The sequence below is a fragment of the Oryctolagus cuniculus genome, chromosome 5 (genome assembly GCF_051225735.1).
Source record: "Oryctolagus cuniculus isolate XC-2025 breed Fujian yellow rabbit chromosome 5, ASM5122573v1, whole genome shotgun sequence".
NCBI classification, from domain to species: Eukaryota; Metazoa; Chordata; class Mammalia; order Lagomorpha; family Leporidae; genus Oryctolagus; species Oryctolagus cuniculus.
The window spans coordinates 40029480-40052593 of NC_142871.1; the positions used below are offsets into that span (position 1 = coordinate 40029480).

At 39.6% G+C, this 23114-nt stretch overlaps 1 protein-coding gene across 1 annotated transcript in view; it reads right to left on the bottom strand.

Annotated features, from left to right (window-relative positions):
• Positions 1 to 23114, bottom strand: part of LAMA2 (laminin subunit alpha 2) — a 705005-nt gene that overhangs the window by 367815 nt on the left and 314076 nt on the right. Inside the window, exons 13-14 of the mRNA XM_089333528.1 lie at positions 22309 to 22449; positions 18612 to 18785 (exon numbers count right to left, since the gene is read on the bottom strand). Of these exons, the coding sequence (XP_089189654.1) occupies positions 18612 to 18785; positions 22309 to 22449 (315 nt within the window). The remainder of the gene's footprint in view (positions 1 to 18611; positions 18786 to 22308; positions 22450 to 23114) is intronic.

Below are 23114 nucleotides of genomic sequence, written 5' to 3' on the forward strand. Positions count from 1 at the left end.
GGTCCTCAATCACGTGAGCTGTTTGCCCTGACACAGATCAGTTTCTGTGGCTGGGCTTATGTATCATCAGCACATCTGGATATGGACAATAGCTCAGCTGGGTAAAATTTTCTTCTATGCTATTGTCGTCATGTTGTCCCTTTACCATATTTGTAAAGTCATTATTTCCTTGTTAGTAGTCGCGAGTGTATGATTCTATGTGGTGTTAGAATCAAAGTTTTACATTTGCAGGAGACTTGTAGCTTACCTGATCAGTTTGTTTTCATAACATGTTTCCCAAAACCTAGGTTTCTTATGGGAGAACCACAGATAAGGATGTGGGGACATAATGTAAGTGGAGCTACTAACCTATTGGCCACTATACCTGGAATAAGCTTTACTGGTACCTGTAAAGAGAGGTTCAGCCCTCTCTCTTGTGTGAATCAAATTAGCCTATCAACCACTGTAACCAGTACCACTGTATCCACTTTGCCCACTGTATCCAACACCATTCCTGTCTCCCGTTGTAACTGTTTTTGTCTTGTTTTAGGGTGTTCTTATTAAGATTTTGTTTGAAAAACAAGTTCTATTGTTAAGAAATTAAAACTCCCTCCCAACTTAGCCAATGTGAACTTGAGGTCACATCAAGTTAAATGTCTTGCCTGTGTTTATACTTGGCCAGTAGGAAGCAGACCTCAAGAAGCAAAGCTGTTCACACATATTCAGGAGGAGTTGGAAACTCTTCTAGAATCTGAAACTGTCCCCAATCCCCAGGTAATATTCAGGTCCTGTCAAGTTTTCTTTATTCCTCACTTCAAACGTTAATGCCACTACATTTTAGACTTCCTATAATAACAAAGAAGTTGCTTTCTCAGACTTGTTTTTGTCTACATGAATGCACATGTGCATGTTGTGTGTGTGTGTGTGTGTGCTTCTGCTTATAATGAAGTTGACAAGTATATTTGGGTTTACATAGTCTTTTGTAATGGCTAAGAAGGAATCATTTCAGAGTTCCTTTACACAGGCTAAAGTATTGGATAAGAAAGACAGTCTCTGAATTCAGATTAAATATGATGAATTAGTCTTTTTTTTTTCTTTTGAGCCTTGGAAAGTATCAGGCTCAGGAACCATCTGTAGAAAATAAATCATTAGTAATTTAAAATTAATAATTGTAAAAGAGAGGCCCTCAAAACCTATGCATAAAGAAGCAGCTGGGGAGGTTGTTAGAAACACAGATATCCCCAGATCTCCTGAGTGAGTGAATCTAGGATAAGGGGTCCACTATGCCCATTTTTAACAACCACTCTATATGACTCTGATGCAGTTGGCTGAACACCACGACATCTGAGAGTCTGTTGAAGCTGCAACTAGATTTAAAAAGGAGTTTATTTAAATTTTTTTTCTGAAACTCTTAATTTGGCTCGTCTCATCTCAGTAACAATATTGCACTACATCATCCAGGGACAAGTAGCCTAACCTCATCCCAGCTGAGTCTTATGGGATCAAGCTGTTGTGGGTTTCATTCCCAACATAGCTAACATTTCCCCTAGCCTAAATAGCATTCACCAGGCCCAAGGGCATGAGTGGGACATAAAGAAGTTATTCCATCCTTCATCCTCTAAATATCTGTTTGACGTGAGATACATAAACTTTCTCTATCATTCCCAATGTACAAAGAACTTCTGATTAAGAGTAGAATATTAGAAATTAACAGAATTAGATTTATCTTCACACTTTGAAGGAAAATAAATCACCTATATTTTTATATAAAACTGTCACAACTTAATTTAAAATTATTTGGCAAATAAGATTACTTGAGACTGATTCTGTAGCATAGTAGGCTAAGCCTCTGCCTGTGGCACTGGTCTCCCATATGGGCACTGATTCGTGGTCTTGGCTGCTTCTACTAGTTCAGTGCAATAAGTTGACCTCATATCAGGCCCAATTGGAGCTAATACTAATAGCTGATCCTGAAGGCTTTTTATTTTTCAGGCACTCTTTGGTGTTGTAGATGTGTTAATCCATTTAATCTTCAAAATAATTCTCCAAAGTAGGTATTAATATAATTTTTGATTTACACATAAGAAAACAGTAGTACAGAACAACTAAGTCACTATGCTATAATCACATAATTTTTGTCTGAAGAGCTAAAGCCAACACAATTTCTTATTCCTATGTTAAACAATGCTGTAAGCAACCTTAACTTCCAACACCTATTTTATGCTATGTAGAAGCTCCAAGAACACTTTGTTCCCATATGGTGGGCCACTTGAACTTGTTTACTTATAAACTAACAGTATGCTCTTCAACTCTTGAAATCAAGATCTTTGCCTCACACTGCTGACAAAGCCAAAGTTATTGTATCATAAGCTCCACCAAACCCCAGACAGTACCTGGTCATGCAAGATTTCCCCCAAACCCATCACTATCATTCCTCTACTTTCACCTTCTAGGATACTAGTACTTTGTCAAGGTGGCAGTTTCCCTTGCCATAGCAAGTAGTCAACAAGTTTGTCCAGCCTTGTTGTGGAATTTGGTTACTGGCATCTGATATTTATTAGGAATTATAAGACTAAATTTTATTATATAACCCTTTGGTATTAGCATTTCAAATTATTAGCCAGGTTAAGACATCACATCACAAATCAGGGTCATGGATTCAATTCCCAGCTGTGGCTCCTGTAAATGCATACCTTGGGAAGCAGTAATGATGGCTCAAATAATTGTGTCCTTGCCACCCACGTCAGAGACTTGGGTTGAGTTCTTGGCTCCTGGCTTTGGCCTGTTCCAGCCCCAGCTGCTGTAGGCTTTTGAGAACTAAATCAGGAAATGAGAGCTTGCTCGCTCTCTCAGTCTTCAACAACTTTTTCAAAATATAACCATTTTCTACCATTTCTCATCATAAAACATCTAAAATATAGATATCTAAAATCATAAAACAGCTAAAACATCATAATAGCACCTTACACAAGTTATCAATCATCAGTAACTATCTAGAAGTAATTTTTACATTTCCCTAAAACTAAAAAAAAAAAAAAACCACACCTACATGGGAGTGATTTTTAAACTATTGGTCTTTACAAAACTCTAAAAATCAAAAAGAATTTTTGGGTGGTCCCTCCAAATCACTTCAAATATAAATGTTGAGATTTAATATAGGAAATGAACTAATGCCTTAAAAATACACTATGTATACACCATAAGCATCTTCAAAGTCTAAAAATATTTTTATTCTGAAATGTTCCTCAACCAGGAAGCCAACAAGAATGAGGAATTCAAACACTGTAAGCAACATACACAAAAGTGGAAAAAGAAACAACAACCCCCACAGGCTGGGATCTTGGAATTCTCTGTCAGAAGAGGGGTTGGTTATTCTTCCTGATGAAAGAAACGTCACACCGTAAATATCACAGAAATGGACACACAATGCTCATAGAGGGTCCATTTCTTTGGAAATAGCTGTAAATATATTCATCTGAGTAAAACAATCATCTGTGTGTAGCCATGCGTGCTCCCTGCTCCCACGGCTGTCACCGCTGTCGATCTGAAGCTGAGAGGCTGAGAGGTAATGGCCTCATGATTCAAGGAAACTGGTGAAGTGTGTACTCAGGCTTCAGTTTGAGAGATGGGTTCATTTATCATCATAATAAGCTATTACCATTGATAGGTCACAACTCATTGAAGAGACAGTCAGTCTAATTGGCTCAATTCCGTTAGCTTTCGATGTGCCTCAAGGAGATAAGCACTCTTTCGCAGGTAATTTTCAATCACCCAATAAACCACCTGTTTAATAATTCATTACCTTTCAGATTGGGGTCCTATCACATAGCTCCTTCTTCAGTGCGGCAAACGTTCAATTTTAACTGTTTGGAATCTCAGGCCCAGGTAATTGAGGAAGAGTTTTAGAAAAAGTAAGGTAGGAGAGCACATGCTTTGATTCAACGGCTACCGTTGAATGGGATGGGAAGATGTCAGGAATACAAATGTAAGCTTTATGCTTCCCTAACAGGCCCTGCTGAAAATATCTACATCTGGAAAGACAAGCATGCTCTTCCAGTCCTTGCAATTAATTAAACATGACAACCCATTTTTAGCCGATACGACTGGGGTACATAATACTTATTAAGTGAACACATCAAAGTGATATTTTTTACGATGTCCAGAACCCCAAAGAAATTGTAACAGATTAAATTAGGAATAAAAATTAAGGCTATTCTAGTTAGAATAGTTTATTTTACAAATTTGACAATATCCTATACTTAAGTAGGGCAGGAGAACAGCTTTCGAGACAAATTCACCTCATTTCAAATGCCACTTTAAAAGACAAACGGTAGTCAAAAATACACACTATTCCACTTTCAGATTTAATTGCTTAAAAATACATATTGGCTCATTCCACACAATTATACTAAGAACTTCAGTCTCAATCTATTCCTAGCTTTGTGGTCTTTGCATAGATGTACAAACACTCATTTATTCAGGTCTCTCAGTTATGGCATTTTTGTGGCTATCACAAACATTTTTGGAATGAATAACTTTGCATATATGTCACTTCACACATTGATATATGCTGGCAGGATAAATTCCCAGAAGAGAAGTCTGCAAGAATGTATGTAATTGTTACTTGGGGGGAGATTTCTAAATCGGTTTTCTTAGATTGCCCCAACGTATAGCTCTACTGTCAACTCACGAGGCTCTCTGTCCCCTTATAAAGCCTTCATTAGAGTGTGTGCAACCTATTTTGTTGTCTTGCCTATATGGTGGATGATGATTTCCCAGGGTGTTATCAGAATGCAAGTCAGGTTGAACACTGCTTACCATATTGAAGAGCCACCTGCCTTTCACTTTCTGTGAATCACTCTAAAAATCTCTGTTTATGTTCCTATTGAGCTGTTGGCCTTTTTCTTCCCAATTTATTTCAACTTATATGCATTAGAAAGATTCACCTTTTGTTTCCTATACATTACAACAAGAATACAATTATTTACTTGAATAATTTATGTAATACTTTTTTTTTTTTTTTTTTGTATTTGTCTTGTTTTTCTAGGGCTGCGATAACAAGCCACCACAGACTGGATGACTTAGCCATCAGAAATTTACTGTCTCATGGTTCTCAGGCCTGTAAAGTCTAAAAACAAGGTATGGGTAAGCCCATTCCAGTTCTTGCCAAGAACTGTGAGAGAATAATATGTTCCAAATTCTTTTGTTTTATAAGACACCAGGCATATTCAGTTAAGGCCCAACTTATGGATTTCATTTTAAATTGCCACATAATAACCACAGGATTCTGACTACAGTTATAACATTGACTTCTCTAATCAGTTTCGGATGCACAGAAATCCCAAATTCCTTTAATTGCTGTCTCTTCAGGGAAGCAAGGATAGGGAAATTGATTTATGCTTGGGAAGTCACGAAAACTGTATGCTTGGGAAGACACAAGACAATGCATGTTAGCCCTATTATAGTCCCTCAAAATAAAGTAGAAAACACAGTAGTTATTTTTAAAAGGTTGGTGATTGTTTTTATTTTGCTGAAACCTATCATTTAAGTTAAAATTGCTAAAATTAACTTACTTGCTAAAATTACGTCTCCATTAGTGTTCATTTTTATGTGTAATGACACCTTCTCCCTACTATCACCAGATGCTGTAGTCAAATAGCACTCACCAAGCCAGGGACAAAATTTTTATCAAAGGTATTTATTGATGCACTGTAACACGTGACTGTAGAAATCCACAAAGTAATTGGGACTTATTGGACAGCTTCTGTGTGCTAAGGACATTTCTGAGAGCTTCAGATAAGTGTGAGGGGACACTAGAACCCTCAACTTGCAGATAAGGAAAGCCTGGCACAACGGAATTCCAGGATGTGTGTGAGATCATCAAACTAATAAAGTAGAGATCCAGCATCTGAATCAGGTCTGTGAAAGGCATAAAGACCACAACACTAATCAAATATACCCACACAAATAACAGAACCAGGAACACTAATCTAATATACCCACACAAATAACAGAACCAGGTCATCCTCTTACACAGATAAAAGTTTTCAGTCAATTCTCATGGAAATGAAGACAGACAAATAGTGTATTAGTGGTTGGCAAGGCTGGTCCCTTCTCCAGGCTATGAAACAGGATCTGTTTAAGATCTTGTGGGGAGCAACCCGGACTAGACTGGGTTGCTGGAATTGAGACTTGTTCTGTGCGTCTGCTCTCCCACAATATGGCGCTGGGAGAGAAGAAAACAGCTTCTACACAGCTGCCTCCAGTTCAGCCAATAAACTGTAGGACTTGCTCCTGATTGGAGGAGAGCAGCGTGCTCGGCGTGTGGGCAGCCGAGTTGGGATTGGCGGAGGAGGACTATATAGGAGGAGAGAGACGGCATGCACCAGGAACAGCTAAGGGGAACACCTGTGCAGCCCCCGAGTGAGCCGGCCGGCGGTGTGCCGCTCCCCTGCAGAAGTGGGGAATGTGGCCAGGGGGAACTGCCCTTCCACGGAGGTGGAAGGGATAGTAGCCAACCCGGGAAGAACCAGCAGCAAACCCGGGGAGGGCCGAGCAGACGAAAGAACAGCGCAGGGTCCTGTGTCGCTCCTCCGCGAAGAGGGGGAGCGACATAATGGTGCCGTGACTCGGATAGGAAACCTAGGACGGATAGAAAACTTAGGAGGGAAGAAACGGGAAGAAATGGGAAAATATCTGAGAGAGAGACTAGCAAACAGCCTAGGGAAAAGCCGGACGAAAAAGGTGCCGGAAGAAGCTATTGAAAACCTAGGCATAGACTCGGATACAGACTACGGGGGGAAGCTGGGAGAAATCTCTAAGGTCGAAAGCGAAAGTGAAAGCTAGAACAAACAGACTTGGATACGGACTGTGGGGAGAAGCCAGGAGAAATGAGGGAGGAGTATTGTTGGAGGAAAGCTTGGGGAAACATACCAGGTAGAGAAAAATGTTAGGGAAATTGAAGCCGCGGGGGGCAGGCCAAGGCGGAGATGAAAGCCACTTTGGGATTCTCAAGTTAGCCCGGGAATAGGGGGCGAAAAGTTAAAACCAGAAGCGGAAACGTAAGCCCGGTTGGGATCCGTCTGATTAGCCCGGGGAGCAAAGGACGGGAAGCCAAATCGTGGGGCGGAGACGTGAGCTGGGTTGAATTCGCCAGGCTAGCCCGGGGAACTTAGATTGAATACTAGTGGCGGAGATGTGAGCTGGGGCTGTGTGACTCGCGGAGGCTGCCGTGTGCAGAGAGAGCGTGCGGGGCTCAAGTAGATAGGGAACGCTGGGCTAGTGCGAAGCCGCGCAGATGAGAGAGGCGCGGGCTGAAGCGGCTCAGAGCCGGAAAGCCGCCGAGAAGCAGCCTCGGGGCGGGCGCCGGGAAGCCGCGGGGATAAGAGAAACAGAAGTTTAGAAGTAAAATGAGAGAAATAGGAATGTTGGCAGACAGAAGTAAAATGGGAGAGATAGGAATGCCCGGAGATATAGAGAAAAATAAAGCCTCCCCTCAACATGGCAATGAGAGAGCTTGGATTCGGTCTGCCTGATTAGTGAGGCGATGAGCACCTGCGGGCGGCTAGCAGCTTATGCGCCGCAGGTCACCGAAGACAGGCACGAATTAACATCAATAAGGCCTCCCCACAACACAGCAATGAGAGAGCTTGGATTCGGTCTGCCTGATTAGTAAGGCGATAAGCACCAGCAGGCAGCTCGACCAGAGTATGAGCTGCAGGTCACCGAAGATAGGCACGAATCAACACCAATAAGCCTCCCCACAATATGGCAATGAGAAGGCTTGGATTCGGTCTGCCTGATTAGTAAGGCGGTAAGCACCAGCAGGCGGCTCGACCAAAGTATGAGCCGCAGGTCACCGAACACAGGCACGCATCAGCGCCTAAAAACCTCCTCACAACATGGCGAAGAGAGGACCCGGATTCGGTTTGCCTGATTGATAGGACTTGTAAGAACCTGTGGCAACTCTAGCAAGCAGAGCAGAGTGTGTGCCGCGGGACACCGAAGACAGGCGCGTATCAACGCCAAAAAATAAAAAGAAAGGGGGATCTGTGGGGAGCAACCCGGACTAGACTGGGTTGCTGGAATTGAGACTTGTTCTGTGCGTCTGCTCTCCCACAATATGGCGCTGGGAGAGAAGAAAACAGCTTCTACACAGCTGCCTCCAGTTCAGCCAATAAACTGTAGGACTTGCTCCTGATTGGAGGAGAGCAGCGTGCTCGGCGTGTGGGAGGCCGAGTTGGGATTGGCTGAGGAGGACTATAAAGAAGGAGAGAGACGGCATGCACCAGGAACATCTAAGGGGAACAGCTAAGGGGAACACCTGTGCAGCCCCTGAGAGAGCCGGCCGGCGGTGTGCCGCTCCCCTGCGGAAGTGGGGAATGTGGCCAGGGGGAACTGCCCTTCCACGGAGGTGGAAGGGATAGTAGCCAACCCGGGAAGAACCAGCAGCAAACCCAGGGAGGGCCGAGCAGACAAAAGAACAGCGCAGGGTCCTGTGTCGCTCCTATCTATCTATCCCAACTATCTTGCTCTCCTCGCACTATCAACGACAATTAACAAGAAACAAAACATGTAAGGGAAGACCACTTTCACCATAGAAGGTTCAGAAATTGCATAATACTGCTCTACCAAACCACAACATCTGCTTGTTCAGATCTACTGCAAGTTGCAGAGGCCAGCATGTTGGTGGTTTGCTGAATAACAGAGTTGTGCAAGTCCATTAGAACCAATAATCCATGGGCTCCCAACAGTTCTACTCAGCTACACATGGAAGATGAGTGTAAAAAGTTATTGAAAGTAAAGAGAAAAAATATAAATTTTTATATTAAGAATTGATTAAAAATTTTTGAAACTGATGCTGCTTCAGCTTTCTTTAGTTTTCAGATAAGAAATGTGAGAGTTTTTATTTGTTTGTTTTTGAATATTCTTGCTATGGTATGGTCTTCCTTTCCACAGCTTCAGAAAGAAAATTTTATATAAGGAGTACTTGAAGTTTTATTTTAAATTTGTGTGTTTAATTATTTACATAGTATTACTGTAGACCCTAAGGCAAAAGAGATGACTGGCTGGAATCGTGTAATAGAGAAAGCATTATTATTTCAATTTTTGATAGTTTAAAATTCTTTGTATATGAATAAATTTCCAAGTGGTATCATTTTCCGTTTGCCTGAAGAACTGTTGTTTGAGTATGGACCCGTTGATACTGAAATCTCAGCTTTTTTTTTTTTTTTTAAGTCATTGTTCTGTATTCATTTAAAAAAATATTTTAGGGGCCGGTGTTGTAATGCCAGCATCTTATATGGGTACCAGTTCAAGTCCTGGCTATTCTACTTCCGATCCAGATCCCTGCTAATGGCCTGGGAAAGCAGAGATGACACCCAAGTGCTTTGGCTCCTACACAGATACAAAGGACCACATGTACCTTATGGCTCTTGGCTTCGGCCTGGCCCAGTCCAGACTTTGCAGCCATTTGGGGAGTGAACCAGTGGATGGAAGATCTCTGTGTTTCTTTCTCTCTCTCTCTCTCTCTCTCTCTCTCTCTCTCTCTTCCAATATGTTGCCTTCTTGTTACATCTCACACGGCAGAAGTGGCAGGGCTGCTGCTTTCGATATCTTTTATAAGGGCACTGATTTATGAGGTCAGAGCTCTATGGCTTATCATTTCCTAAAAGGCTCCACCTCTTCATACTATCACATAAGATATTAGGTTCCAACACAGGAATTTTGAGATGACATCATTCAGATCATTGCATGTAATGTCTGACCAAAAAAAAAAAAAAATGCTATCTTTCTTATCTTGGTTCCTGTATAAATGTCATGTTATTTTTCTTCCTCTGGTTGCTTTTTCATTTTCATTAAATCTGGTGGGTTTTTTTTTTTTTTTTTTTTTGATAATTTGGTTCTGATGTACCTTGGCAGGATTGGTTGGGTCATACTTGGGTCTGCTTTCATGGACTGATTTTCCTACTGGCCATGGTTCACATGCTCTGCTTGTTTGTGTGTCTGGTAGCTTTTGATTTGATATCAAACACAACGAATTTTACATTGTTGAGTGACAGATTTTAGTACAATTAAGTGGAGCTGGACTTTATTCTTGCATACACTCAGATAATCTATTTGGAATAAGTTGGATTGTTTTAGGCTCGTCTTCACGATTTGTTAGCATGAATCTAGAGTAGCTGTTGGGCTGAGTTGGCTTCAGTTCCTCTACTCAGACAATGCTCTGTGAGTGCTTTACTGGAGGTCCTCTCTGCTATGAAGGCATTGGATTTTGGGCAGCGCAGAAAGGACTGGTACCACCCACCCCTGTGTCAGCTCTAGGAATTGTGCCTATTTCTACTGTTTTGGTTTCTCCACCAGCCTTCGGTAGGTAGTTTTCCCTGATGCATTTACAACTCAGTACTTTCATCTTTTTTTTTTTTTTAAAGTTGATTTTCAACTATTTGAAAGACAAAGTGACATCCCCCCATCCCACCCCCACCCACAATCTTAATCCACTAGTTCATTCCCCATATGCCCCCAATAGCCAGGGTTGGGCCAGCCTTTTTTTAAAAAAAAAAAAAAATATTTATTTATTTATTTGGGAGGCAGAGTTACAGAGAGAGGCAGAGGCAGAGGCAGAGAAAGAAGTCTTTCATCCGCCAGTTCACTCTCCAGATGGCCTCAACGGCCGGAGCTAAACTGAAGTCAAGAGACACAAGCTTCTTCTGGGTCTCTCATGTAGGGGCAGGTGCCCAAACACTTAAACCATCTTCCACTGCTTTCCCAGGCCACAAGAAGAGAGCTGGATCTGAAGAGGAGCAGCCGGGATTTGAATCAGTGCCCATATGGGATTCTGGTGCCGTGGGTGGAGGCTTAGCCCACTATGCCACAGTGCTGGCCCCTGGGCCAGCCTTAACTAGAAACCAAGAACTCAATCCAGGTCTCCTATGTGGGTGGCAGAGGATGGAGCACTTGAGCCATCATCTGCTGGCTTCAGGATGCATTAGCTGGAATGGTAGATCCAGGCACTCTAGTATGGGATACAGATGTTGCTGCCCCGCAACACCTACCTCTGTGGCTTCTTTTAAAATATCTGCGATTTGTGCACATGTGATCATTTTCTTTCTTTTTCCCCTGTGCATCACCTGTTTCTTTTATCTTCTGCCCCGTAAGTTCTTGCTGTTTTGTCTTCCCTGAGCTCCTTTCTTCAAACTTGGCAAACAATGCTCTGAGTTTTCCCTCAATGCACTTTGCTATGGACAATGCACCAAGGCAGTAATTTTTTCCAGTTGTAAGTCTCACCTCATTTATTCCTCTTTTCACAGAGATTATTATCCTATGTTGTTGCTGTTTTTTAAAGATTTATTTATTTATTTGAAAGGCAATGTTTCAGAGAGGGGGAGAGAGGGGGAGAGAGGGGAAGAGAGAGAATGAATATCTTCCATCCACTCACTGGTTTACTCCCTAAATGGCTACAATGGCGGGGCTGGGCCAGGCTGAAGACAGGAGCCAGGAGCCTCTTCCAGCTCTCCCACACGTGTAGCAGGAGTACAGACATTTGGGCCATCTTCTGCTGCTTTTCACAGGCCTTTAGCAGAGAGCTGGATCAGAAGTGGTGCAGCCAGGACTTGAAGCAGTGCCTATAAGGGATGCTGGCTTTTCAGGTGGTAACTTTCCCCTGATAGTACAATGCTGGCCCCTGTCGTATGTTTCCTGTTGTCTAGTGTTTACAAAGATTTGTTTCATATTTCCCCCTCAAGTTTCCTTGTTTAAAGCAGGCAGGTAAGTCTAGATTTTAATCAATCATTTTCAGAAGAGAACTCAAACGTACTATCTTTACAGAGGAATTTTAGTGTGATTTTTGAAATACTGGTCCTCATTTCAACTGAAGTTTTTTTATTTTTATTTGTAATGAAAGTTTGGTTTGAGTTTTTTTTTAATTTTATTTTTCAGTTTAGGTAACTAGAAATGCCAGAAACATTTAATATATGGTCTGTCCTATTACTTATCAGCAATTCCTTTCATTTGAAAATCAAGTATCTATTTATGCAATGAGATATTTGTAGTCTATTTTTTTGGTTCCTTTGGTTTATTTTCTTATGAATATCTCTTTGCTTTGATCATTATGACTTTTAAGGTAGGCATGAAATCTTTATATTAGATGAGATTTGATTAAAGTCACCATCTTCAGTTTCCCTTGAGGTTATTCTTTGATTATTCATGGTACTCTGCTTTTTCATACATATTTAATCTTTGGTAATTTTAATAGTTTTTGCTGTTATAAATAGATTCTTCTTAAAGTGTATTTTTAATATTCATTGTTGTTGATGTAAAGAAACAAAATTGACTTTAAATGTCAATTTTTATATAGTTCTTGATTCACTTATTAAGAATTTATCTGAAGATTCATTTGGGCTTACAAGCAGACAACAATATCATCCACAAATGACAGTTTTATGTCTTCCTTTTCAGTCCCTGTATCTTCTACTTCTGATCTGAATGCCTTGTTTATTCTTTTAAGATGATAAATACTACTGGTGATAGTGAGAAATATTTTATATTTGTGATCATAAAGAATTATTTCAACATTTTATATTAAGTAAGATATAAATTCCTGGTTTTTGTGTAGATACCATTAATTAAAGGGCCTTTCCATTTCCAGTTTGCAAAATTTTCCAAACATCATGAATGGTCACATATCTTTATGTCTTAACTTCATCTATAAAGTTAATAGCTTTGTTCTCTCTTTTATTCAGTCAATATGGTCAGTTACTTCTACTGACTTGCTAATACTAAACTAACCTTGAACCCCATGATAAAATCACCTTGGCCAATTTAATCTGAACCTTTTATAAATTGGTGGATCTGAATTATTAATGTTTTGTTTAGGACATTGGCATCTATTTTTGTGACTGACTTTGGATAGGGATTTCCTTTTAGATATGCCTTTTGTCAGAGTTTCACACCAGGATATCAAGACTCACAAAATTACCTTATGAGTCCTCTTTGTTCTATTTAGTGAAAAGCTTATATAAGAAACAAAAAAAATTTAAGTTCAAATATTGATTGAGATGACTTATGAATAAGATAGTCTTGGTTTTGTCTTTATGGGAAGCCTTTTTGACTACTGATTCAATCATTTTAATGTTTATTTGAGTTTTTAGGTTTTTCCCCTTTAGTCAGTTTTATTAACTACATTTTGCAGATATTCATTTTTCTTAATTTTATTCAAATTTATTTTGTGTAGAACTTAAATACTCTCTTGTTTACTTATGTTTTAGAGTAATTTTGGAAGTGCTTGTTTTTATATATCAAAAGTCATTTGAAGGTGTTTACTCCCTTTTTGATTGATTCATCCTGCCAGATCTTTGGAATCCTTTTCAAAATAAGTTTTGGGGTTTCTGTCCTCTCTACTGATACTTGTTTTCTATCTCATTCATTGATATTTATATAAATTCATACATTTTTGAAATATCTATTTATCTATCTTAACAACAGAGCCAAAGAGAGAGAGAAAGGGGGAGAAACAGAGAGACAGAGAGAGACACATATCATCAATCTCCTGGCCTACTCCCCAAATGTCCACAACAACCAGGGTTGGGCCAGGCCAAACCAGGAATCATGAGCCTCCCTCCTGCATAAGCCTGGGGCCCCAAGCACTCCAGGCTTCCTCCACTGTCCCTCCCAGGCTGCCAGCAGGGAGCCCAATCTGAAGCAGAGCAACCAAGACAGGAACCAGCACCCTTATGGGATGTTGCAGGGGTTAGCCGCACCCCTCAAGCCATAATGCTGGCCTCCAGTAAATTCATATTTTACTGTTTCCTTTCTTCTGCTTTCTTCTGGATAAATTGTTTCTGCATCTCTATTCCAAAGAATAGTTCTCACAAGAACTAATAAACATAATCAACTGAAAAAAGGCCGAACTAAAAACAGCTAGACACATCTGGATTTTAATCCTGGCTGTTTCTTCCCAGTTCATACTGTTGATTTTTAGCTTAAAATGCTGGTCATACATTTGCATGTAGATGAAAATGGAAAAGTACAAATAAGTTCAGTATTTTAGGTGACATGGGTTTTGTTCAGGATCTCTGCCATCATTACCTTCTTTGTCTTGATGAGTAAACTCTATTAAGGCAGCCCTACCTTATGGTAGTTATGTTGCCTCTATTGCAAACCAAGTTGTCTAAAGTTACTGTGAAGTAAACTTTTTGATTTTCCTTACCAAGTTGCTATTAAACTGAATGTTTCCCTCTTAAATATTAAGTCACTGGATCAACTGTAAAAATTAGCCTTTTTCCTATTATATTTCATTACTCAGCACTGTAAGTAGGAGAATGCACACAAACAGTTAAATGCTTTATACAATTTTTGTTATATTGGAATTAATGCTTTATAAATTTAATAGAAGAAACATGAAGATAATATTATGAAAAGGCTATGTCAGACCATAAGACTTCTGTTTGACCACAAGACCTCCTCAGTGGGCTAATTTTACAACAATAGGCCTCTGTAATAACCAGAGGAAAGACATGAATCCTTTTTTTTAATCTTTATTGTTTTATTTGCCATTAATAATTCATTGGGTTTATTTTAGGTAGCGAGTTTTCTTCTTGGTCCTATTCCATTACCATATCATTCTTTACGGGATCTGGTTTATTGAAAAAATAATAAATCACAAATGAATTATCCTATTTACTTTAATGGCCTTGTCATTCTTCATAAACATAATGATCTCCTTAATGAATTATTTTAATTTAAGGGTTAAATTGCAGGAAGTTCAATTTTTTTCAAGTTGTGTTTGGGTTAGGCATGTAGCATCCACCACAGGATATCTGTTGAGTTCCTTTTAGGTCATAAGAACTATACTATCCTGTAAACCTCAAACACCAACCTCCTTCTTCTAATCCACAGCTTTCATTTGGGATCTGGGAGGTAGAACTGAAAATCAAGCAAGTACAACCTACAAGTACCTTCAGAAGCCAGCTGCTACTGTGTAAGCAGGCTCTCCTAGCATGGTGCTTAGGCTACCCCATGGGTATTCCTGGCAACTACATGAAAAGTTGAACAGCTTCTCTGAGCTAGAAACAGAAAGATGCCATAATGTTGTAGAAAACAGGCATTGTTTTGTGCAAGACAAATCACATAACATTAATTTAATAATGTTCCAAGACAGAATTGAAGCATTAATGGTAATGTGGGGAGAGCAAACCGGCCAAGCCAGATTCTCTGAGAACTTTACAGATGCTGGGAAGTGCTTTAGGAAGCTATACTAACTATTTCAGCCCACTAGGGTAACCTTAAGTAAATGACTCTTTCCATGTTCCAATAGCACTGAATTTACAAAAGCAGCAAATTATCCCAATTCTGAAATTCCCAAACTGTTTCTGAATAGCTGCAGCTTGCAGCAAATCAGCAGGATTCTTTGCCTTTCAAGCTCTTTCCAGCCCTGCCTGTTCTATGCTTAAATAAATGCCCTAAAACCAAGCACTAATATTTGCCAAGCATTTAAAAAATAAATGCTGCCTAGGATAGCCCTGTGGTTACCTGACTTAATTCCTTTTGATTGTCTACAATGAGGTGGAAAAATTAACACTTGATTTTGCTATATGTGCCAAATATTCATTCACCTACAAGAAAAAACAGCCAAGATTGCTACTAGGAACTAGCACATATCTGAGATCATAGGAGTTTTTTCAATGGGCAGTACAAAATGCGCTAAGTTTGTCTTACCATCCATACATAGACTTTTTTTTTTTGATAGGTAGAGTTATAGACAGTGAGAGAGAGACAGAGAGAAAGGTCTTCCTTCCATTGGTTCACTCCCCTAATGGCTGCCATGCCAGCGCTGCACTGATCCGAAGCCAGGAGCCAGTGCTTCCTCCCGGTCTCCCATGCAGGTGCAGCGATCAAGCACCTGGACCATTCTCTGCTGCCCTCCCGGGTCACAGCAGAGAGCTGTGGAAGAGGAGCAACCAGGACTAGTACCTGGTGCCCCAACCAGGACTAGAACCTGGGGTGCCGGCGCCGCAGGCAGAGGATTAGCCAAGTGAGCCATGGTGCCGGCCCATACATAGACTTTTAATCACTTCTCATTATTCCAAAGAATATAGAAGTAAATATGTACTTCTTTGCCAAACTGACTTGTGTTCTTGAATTTTATTACAGAGAAGATTTCTATGTTAGCAAAGTGTGTCCCATATGAATGCACTTGCATTATTTGGATTCCTATGAAATGAAGATGGGCATGTGGTGTCGCCATTACCAGAGAATATATACAGCGAATCTGCCTTCTGTTAGAAGTTGCCTTCTAACTAAGTGACTTGTAAAAATGTTTGAAAATTAGTTACATAAATATTTAGAAAAAGCTAATAGCATCTCATAAATATTTTTTTCAACTTGGGAATTGACATTCAAAATGCAGAGGAGGAATTATGTACCCAGAGCCTCTTGGTCATGGATGTAAATGAAATTCTGTATTTAAGCAGATGCGCTGGTTTCTTGATATACTATTTCTGTCAGATTCTGGCAATGGCTCTGAATCGAACAGCAATTACTGGTGAAGAATTTAGGCTCAACTATTTAGAAAAGTGGATTTATTGAATTTATACACAAGGCTCTACAATTTTCCATTTCCTTAGCAAGATATTAAATCAACCAAGCTAAGCATGTCATCATGACTATAATTTACGTGATGGGACATGACAGTTAAGATGTACTGTGGTAATTTCTGAGAGCTTGCAGTATTATTGTAGTATCAAAAATTTATATGGTTCAGTTATTAAGGCAAATTGTTTCATTCATACTGAGATGTCTGACAGTAAACCACCAAGGGCTTCCACATTACGTTTAAAAATGTCTTCCATATTCAGACAATTTGCACACCCTGTTACCATTATTTTGTTCACTGAATGGAAACTGGAACACAGGCAAACACAGAGTTCTGATGTGAAAATGATCTGTGGGGAAATATTCATTGTGGGTGGTTATAAGAAACAGTTCATCCAGGATAAGGGAAGTTATCTTTGGGAACCAGCAGCAATGAACAGGATGTCCAAATCCTTTGCTTGGATGCTATTTAACATCCCATTTATTTGCTTTCCTTCTGTCAATTTGATTTTCAGCCAACAAAAAGAAAAAGCATATGACCAAAGAAGAAATGATGGAAAATGTGGTTATTTCTATTATAAGCCACCTTTAAATAAATGTTATGATCAAATTATAAGTCAGATTGCTGAATCCTATCTAATTTAGACCTGAAGCTCTTCTTGGAGCTCCTCAGAGCAATTAAAAATAATATGCTCATTTATTTACTTTATTTTTTGGCAATTTTAAGCAATAGAAACTCAAGTCTTGTGTGCTATTTTATTCTTGTTGAAAATACAGGAGGTTCCTAAATAGAACAGGATAAAATGACTTGTCATAAAAGGCCTTGCAAATAAAAGTTTAATTAGATTTTTATTGCCGCTATTGAATTTTATGCAACATACGCTGTCTCTTTTAAAATACAAGTTAACTGAAAACTTGTTTTATTCATTTACACATTTTTGTTATATTACTTAGAAGCCCGTTAAAAATAAGAAACTGACCATGACATATAATTTTTCAATTGGCTAAAACCACCAGTTTCCATTCACTGATTAGCATATAAGCTACTGAATTTTTTTATTCTAACATTCACATGTCATAAAAGAGAACTCCTAGCTATAAATATACTTCTATTTTCTCAATGAAGTCTTCTTCAAAAGTAATACCATATTCTTACACATGAAAACTTGGTTTAAACAGCATCAATTCATTAAAGGTTTTTTCCATCACAGCTTCTGGTGTGATAACAGTAATTTGCCTATCAGATGATAAGGTATTAACATTCACAGAACAAGCAAGTACTCATATAAAATGTTGTTTCCAACAAATTATTAGGCAAAATGAGATAAAATCATAGACATAAAGCACCTTATATAGATGAGCATTAATCCAGAACACAAGGGAAAGCCTGTCCTTGTGGGGCTACCTTTGTTTATCTGTGTTTGTTTGTTTTTATACACATGTGCGCCTGCTTCAAAATAAACACACGCTTCCCATCTGGCACTCTCAAGGTGGCTCTTTGTCTGAACTTAGGAAATATGTTGTTTACACAGTCTCATGGCAAGCATTAAACTAGTTATGTAATAAATTTCTTTTCCAATTAACATTCATACCAGGCAGTAGAAAAAGTAGTGCTCTTCAATATCAGTTTTCAAATGAAATAGCGACAGATGAGAAAAACGTCAGTAAGTAGCACTCCATAGACCACTCTACACAAAAAATATCTTCAAAAAACACAACAGAGTGTCATCTAATATCTGCAATTTGTTTTATAAAAATACCCTAAAGTCTTCCTTAACTTAGTCATTCATTCAAAAAGTATACACAGAACACCAATTAGGAGTGCATAAAGTTGTGAAATAGAGATTCCGTGGGCCATTAATGTCTAACATACATACCTTGCACATGTGACACAGGAGAAATGACCAAGTTGGTCTGATTTAGCGGTTCTAGCAATTCAATACAGTATGTATTTGACTTCATCTTTCTTTAATAAAATACTAAATAGAACTCATTGTTATGATCAGTCGCTTAAAGGAGAGTAGAGAGAAGGAAGCACTTACTTTGTTCCCCAGATATGGAGCTGGTGCACTCCAGTAGTAGCTGTTGGGCAGGGCTTGCCGGACCTGTGCGTTACTGATGCTGATCTGCTCTGGTGAATGTAAGCTGTCCCGCTGAGGAGCCACTTGTGTGCGGCCAGAGATATCAGTCAGGTACCAGCCATTCATATCTTGTATCTTAGGCAAACACACAAGCATCGTTTATTAGAAAAAGAAACATTCATCAGTTCCTCTCGTATTTCATATTTCTATAGTAGCTATTTTTGGCTTATTACATTTAAAAACTTTTGTAAGGCAAAGAGAGACACAGACAGAGATCTTCCATCCACTGGTTCGGTCATCAAATGCAGAGAGCAGCTTGGGCTAGGAAAGGCCAAACCTGGGAGCAGGCAATTCAACCCAGGGCTCCTTTGTGGGTGGCAGAGACTCAAATATTTGAGCCAATACCATTGCCTCCAAGGGTGTACATTAGCAGGAAGCCAGTCTCAAAAGCTGAGCTGGGGCCGGCGCCGCGGCTCACTAGGCTAATCCTCCGCCTTGCAGCGCCTGCACACCGGGTTCTAGTCCTGGTCAGGGCGCCGGATTCTGTCCCGGTTGCCCCTCTTCCAGGCCAGCTCTCTGCTATGGCCCGGGAGTGCAGTGGAGGATGGCCCAAGTGCTTGGGCCCTGCACCCCATGGGAGACCAGGAGAAGTACCTGGCTCCTGCCATCAGATCAGCGCGGTGCGCCGGCTGCAGCGTGCCAGCCACGGCATCCATTGGAGGGTGAACCAACGGCAAAGGAAGACCTTTCTCTCTGTCTCTCTCTCACTGTCCACTCTGCCTGTCAAAAAATAAAAAAAAAAAAAAAAAGCTGAGCTGGGATTCAAAGTACATGCAACTCTGATTTGGGATGTGAGCATTCCAAGTAGCACCTAAACTCTGCCAAATGCCTGTCCCCATTTTGAAAGTTTAAAAAACAGCAAAAAAGATAAGCATTTGGAAGAGTTATGAATATTTTGAAACTCATCAAATATATAAACCCCCACTTTCCCTTGACGTTTCCAGTAGTTTTTATGGTACTACATAATAATCAGTTTTTATTCATCCTGTATTATTTTTTAAAAAACTGTGACTCCAATTGCTGCTTTATTAAATTAAGAAATCCATTGAAAGTCACACAATAGTTATAACATTATACAACATAAAAATAGTTGTGCTTTAAATTTCATATTTTTTACTCCAGTAATTTCTTGTTGTTGATGAAAAAGTATCTCAAAAGTGTTACATATGTACAAAGAGGTCTCAAAAAGTTCATAGAAGATAAAATTTTAAAAATATATTTTTGCTATGTTTTGAAATCCATGCATAGTTTATTCATAATGCATATTTTCCATGAACTTTTTGAAGATCCATTATATTTGTAAATCAGAGAAAGAAAACAAAATATGTGAGCATCTAAAAGGAGCTTTTTAATTTAATATTTCTTCCTTTCCCAGTTTTTAAAGTTTCTACTGTGGGACTTATGGATTTCTGACTCCACTAGCATTTTGCTATGAAAACACCTGTCAATACTGTATGTATTCCATCCCATAGGGTCTCAAAACCTAGATCTCCAACCCAGGAAAGAAAATAGACTTTTACTAGGAATAAGGGTATGTATAAGATATGCATTTCCATTTTTATACTCTGGCCAAAGTGAGGCACACAGATGATTTTCAAATTTCAAATGTCCTACCAAAATTAAACATGACGATGATAATACCAACAACAACAACAAGAATAATAAAAAAAAAAAAACAATGTGCTCTGCTGAGCCGCCCGCCTGCTCTGGCCAGGTGTAATCTCTCTACTCAACCATGTAACCTCGCTGCCCTCCCCCCCAAGTCCAAGCGACTGGGCACTCTCTTGGGTCCTGTCTGGAGAGGTGCCCATCCATCCTTACAGATGTCCCTTCCCTAATAAACCTTGCTATTTTACCTCCAAACAAAACAAAACAAAACAACAAAACAAAACAAAACAATGTGCCCTAGCAATAAGTAGAAAACACTGGCTGCTAAGGTTTTTGGCTCCCAGCTTCCACGCACCTATTGGACCTATGTGAGGGGCTAGGTGGTATGTGCAATGAGCAGCAGCACAGTAATGGTGAAAGCACGCCTTGGCCAAAGATAAATGAGTCCAGACAACAGCTTACTGGCTGCCTAGACAGTCAGTAATACACTCCTTCCCCCTCTTCTGTTTCCAATATCATCCTCAAGCACTGTAAAACAGTTAAGTGAGATTCAGGGCATGTAGCTTCCAAAGACCAAGGCATGAGTTCCAGCTCTGCACCTTGGCTAGACAAGAAATTCTACCACCCAGTGGAGCAGGCAGAAGGGTTGGCTGGGATTTTAAGGACAAAATTAGGAAGTTAGAAAAGATGCCCATTTGTTCTTGACCTTTTTGGAGTCTACTCCGAAAGCAACAGTTTGGGTCAACTTTAGATAGTAATTTCTCATTATTTAAAACTTGACTTAAAAGCAATTTAGGCACGTAAAATTAGTTGCTAGTGTTCAGTATTCATCAGCAGATTAAAGATGAAAAAAGAAATGTTTGGGAAATAGTTTACCAAAACAGCAGTTTTTGTAAAAGATAACTTCGATTACATCATTCCTCTGTTTGAAGTCCCTTAATGACTCTCCAAAGAGAATATCCCCACCTCTCTGCCTACTCAAGCATCTAAGCTCTAGTTTCTCACTGTTCCTCTTGGTTTGTCTCTCCAGTCTGCTTTCTACCATCTTATATTCTTAGGCTCAGCTACAGAGCTACTTGAAAGTCCTGGAACATCCCCCTTCCTTCATACTTTTTCTATAGGGAGAGAAAATGCCCTCTGCATTGAGAGGCAGTGCACAGTGTGGTAGGGTTTATGGTAGAGGAAGGAAATCACCAAATAGTTTGAGTAATAATTCAAAATTGTTCTAGTGGCCTAAGAATGAAGGTGTTGTCCAATTTAGTATCTCCTCTTAACAATGAAAGAACTCAGGCAACAACAAATAGGTGATAATATAGATATATGTCTGTATTATACTGGTAGATGATACGATGGGGTAAGAGGTAAGTGAGATTGATCGCTCCCATCTACTAGTTCACTATAAATGCCTCAAACAGTTGGAACTGGGCGAGTGTGAAGCGAAGAGCTAGAATCAATCCAGCTCTCCTCTGTGGGTGGCAGGGCCTAAAATCCCTGAGCCATCATCTGCTGCTCCCAGAGTACACATTAGCAGGAAGCTGGAATCAGGTGTGGAACTAGGACTGGAACCCAGGCACTTACATATGGATGCAGGTACCCCAGGCGACACCTCAACTGAGTTTTTGCTTACCTTACATACAAAAATAGTGGTGAGTAGAAATCAAATTCTTGATATCATCATCTCACTCTTTCTCTATTAAGTCATGTATCTTCGGAATCGAAACAATATTAATGACATTATAGTTTCACTGACTGATCATTGACAGTGAACTAGTGTCTACTCATTCTAAAAGGATCCAGTTTACACACTGTTACCAATAAAATGGCTTTGTGTACAGACGTACAGTGTGGGAAGAAAACCCCATCACTTCATGGTAACTTTAAGCAGAAGCTCATTACAAGACAAAAAATCTATGATCAATCATGGTTGTTCTTACATAAGAACAACCATGGCAGCCAGGGCAGCCCTTGAAGCAGTGCAGGGAATGCTTACGTTGCCGTAGGTCCAGTAGGAGCTCTGACATCTGTCTGAAACCCCTGAACAGAAACACTCTTCACAACCTTTTGGATTAGCTTCCTGCAAATTGAAGAAACCCATTTTGCAACGACTGCAGTCGCCTCCTTCAACGTTCTCCTGTAAATGCAAAAGTGCGTTCATTAGTAACAAACACAGGGAACCTGCAAAATGAAGTGTTGCACCTATCTGTTAACAGGAAAACAGTAATCACGCATTTCTTCACTTTATTTTCTCGATCAGTTTTAGGGCATCAGGAGACTTTCAAAAATCTGCTCAAAACCTTCATTAAGTGACATCATTTCTAACCACTCTGGAGGAATGATTAGTGCATGTTATTTTACTATCTTAAACTTACAATTTTGATCTTTGTATATATTGAGAGTACACAATCAATGTCATGATAAATATAGGAAAATATGTTTGATTAACATGGGACCGGTCAGATGCACTGCTTTGTATCACTGCGCTACTTAATCTTAAAACACAGAACATTTGCTAACATTAAAGACATTAAACTAATACACAAATGTACAACAGAAGATGCTTATTACACCAACTGTAAAATACTTTATACAGATTAAAAATATATACATTTGAGACAGAATAAGAATTTGACAGGTAGAGAGATGGGACAATTTTATCTCTCTGATTTGACCAAGTAGAAAAGGAGTATAGTTTTCCCTGGTTGATTTTTTCCTGTGTTTCCTTTAATACTTCAGTATAGGCAGATAGCTATATAATGATATTATGGGAAAAAAATCAGTCTTGTTCAGTAACTGCTC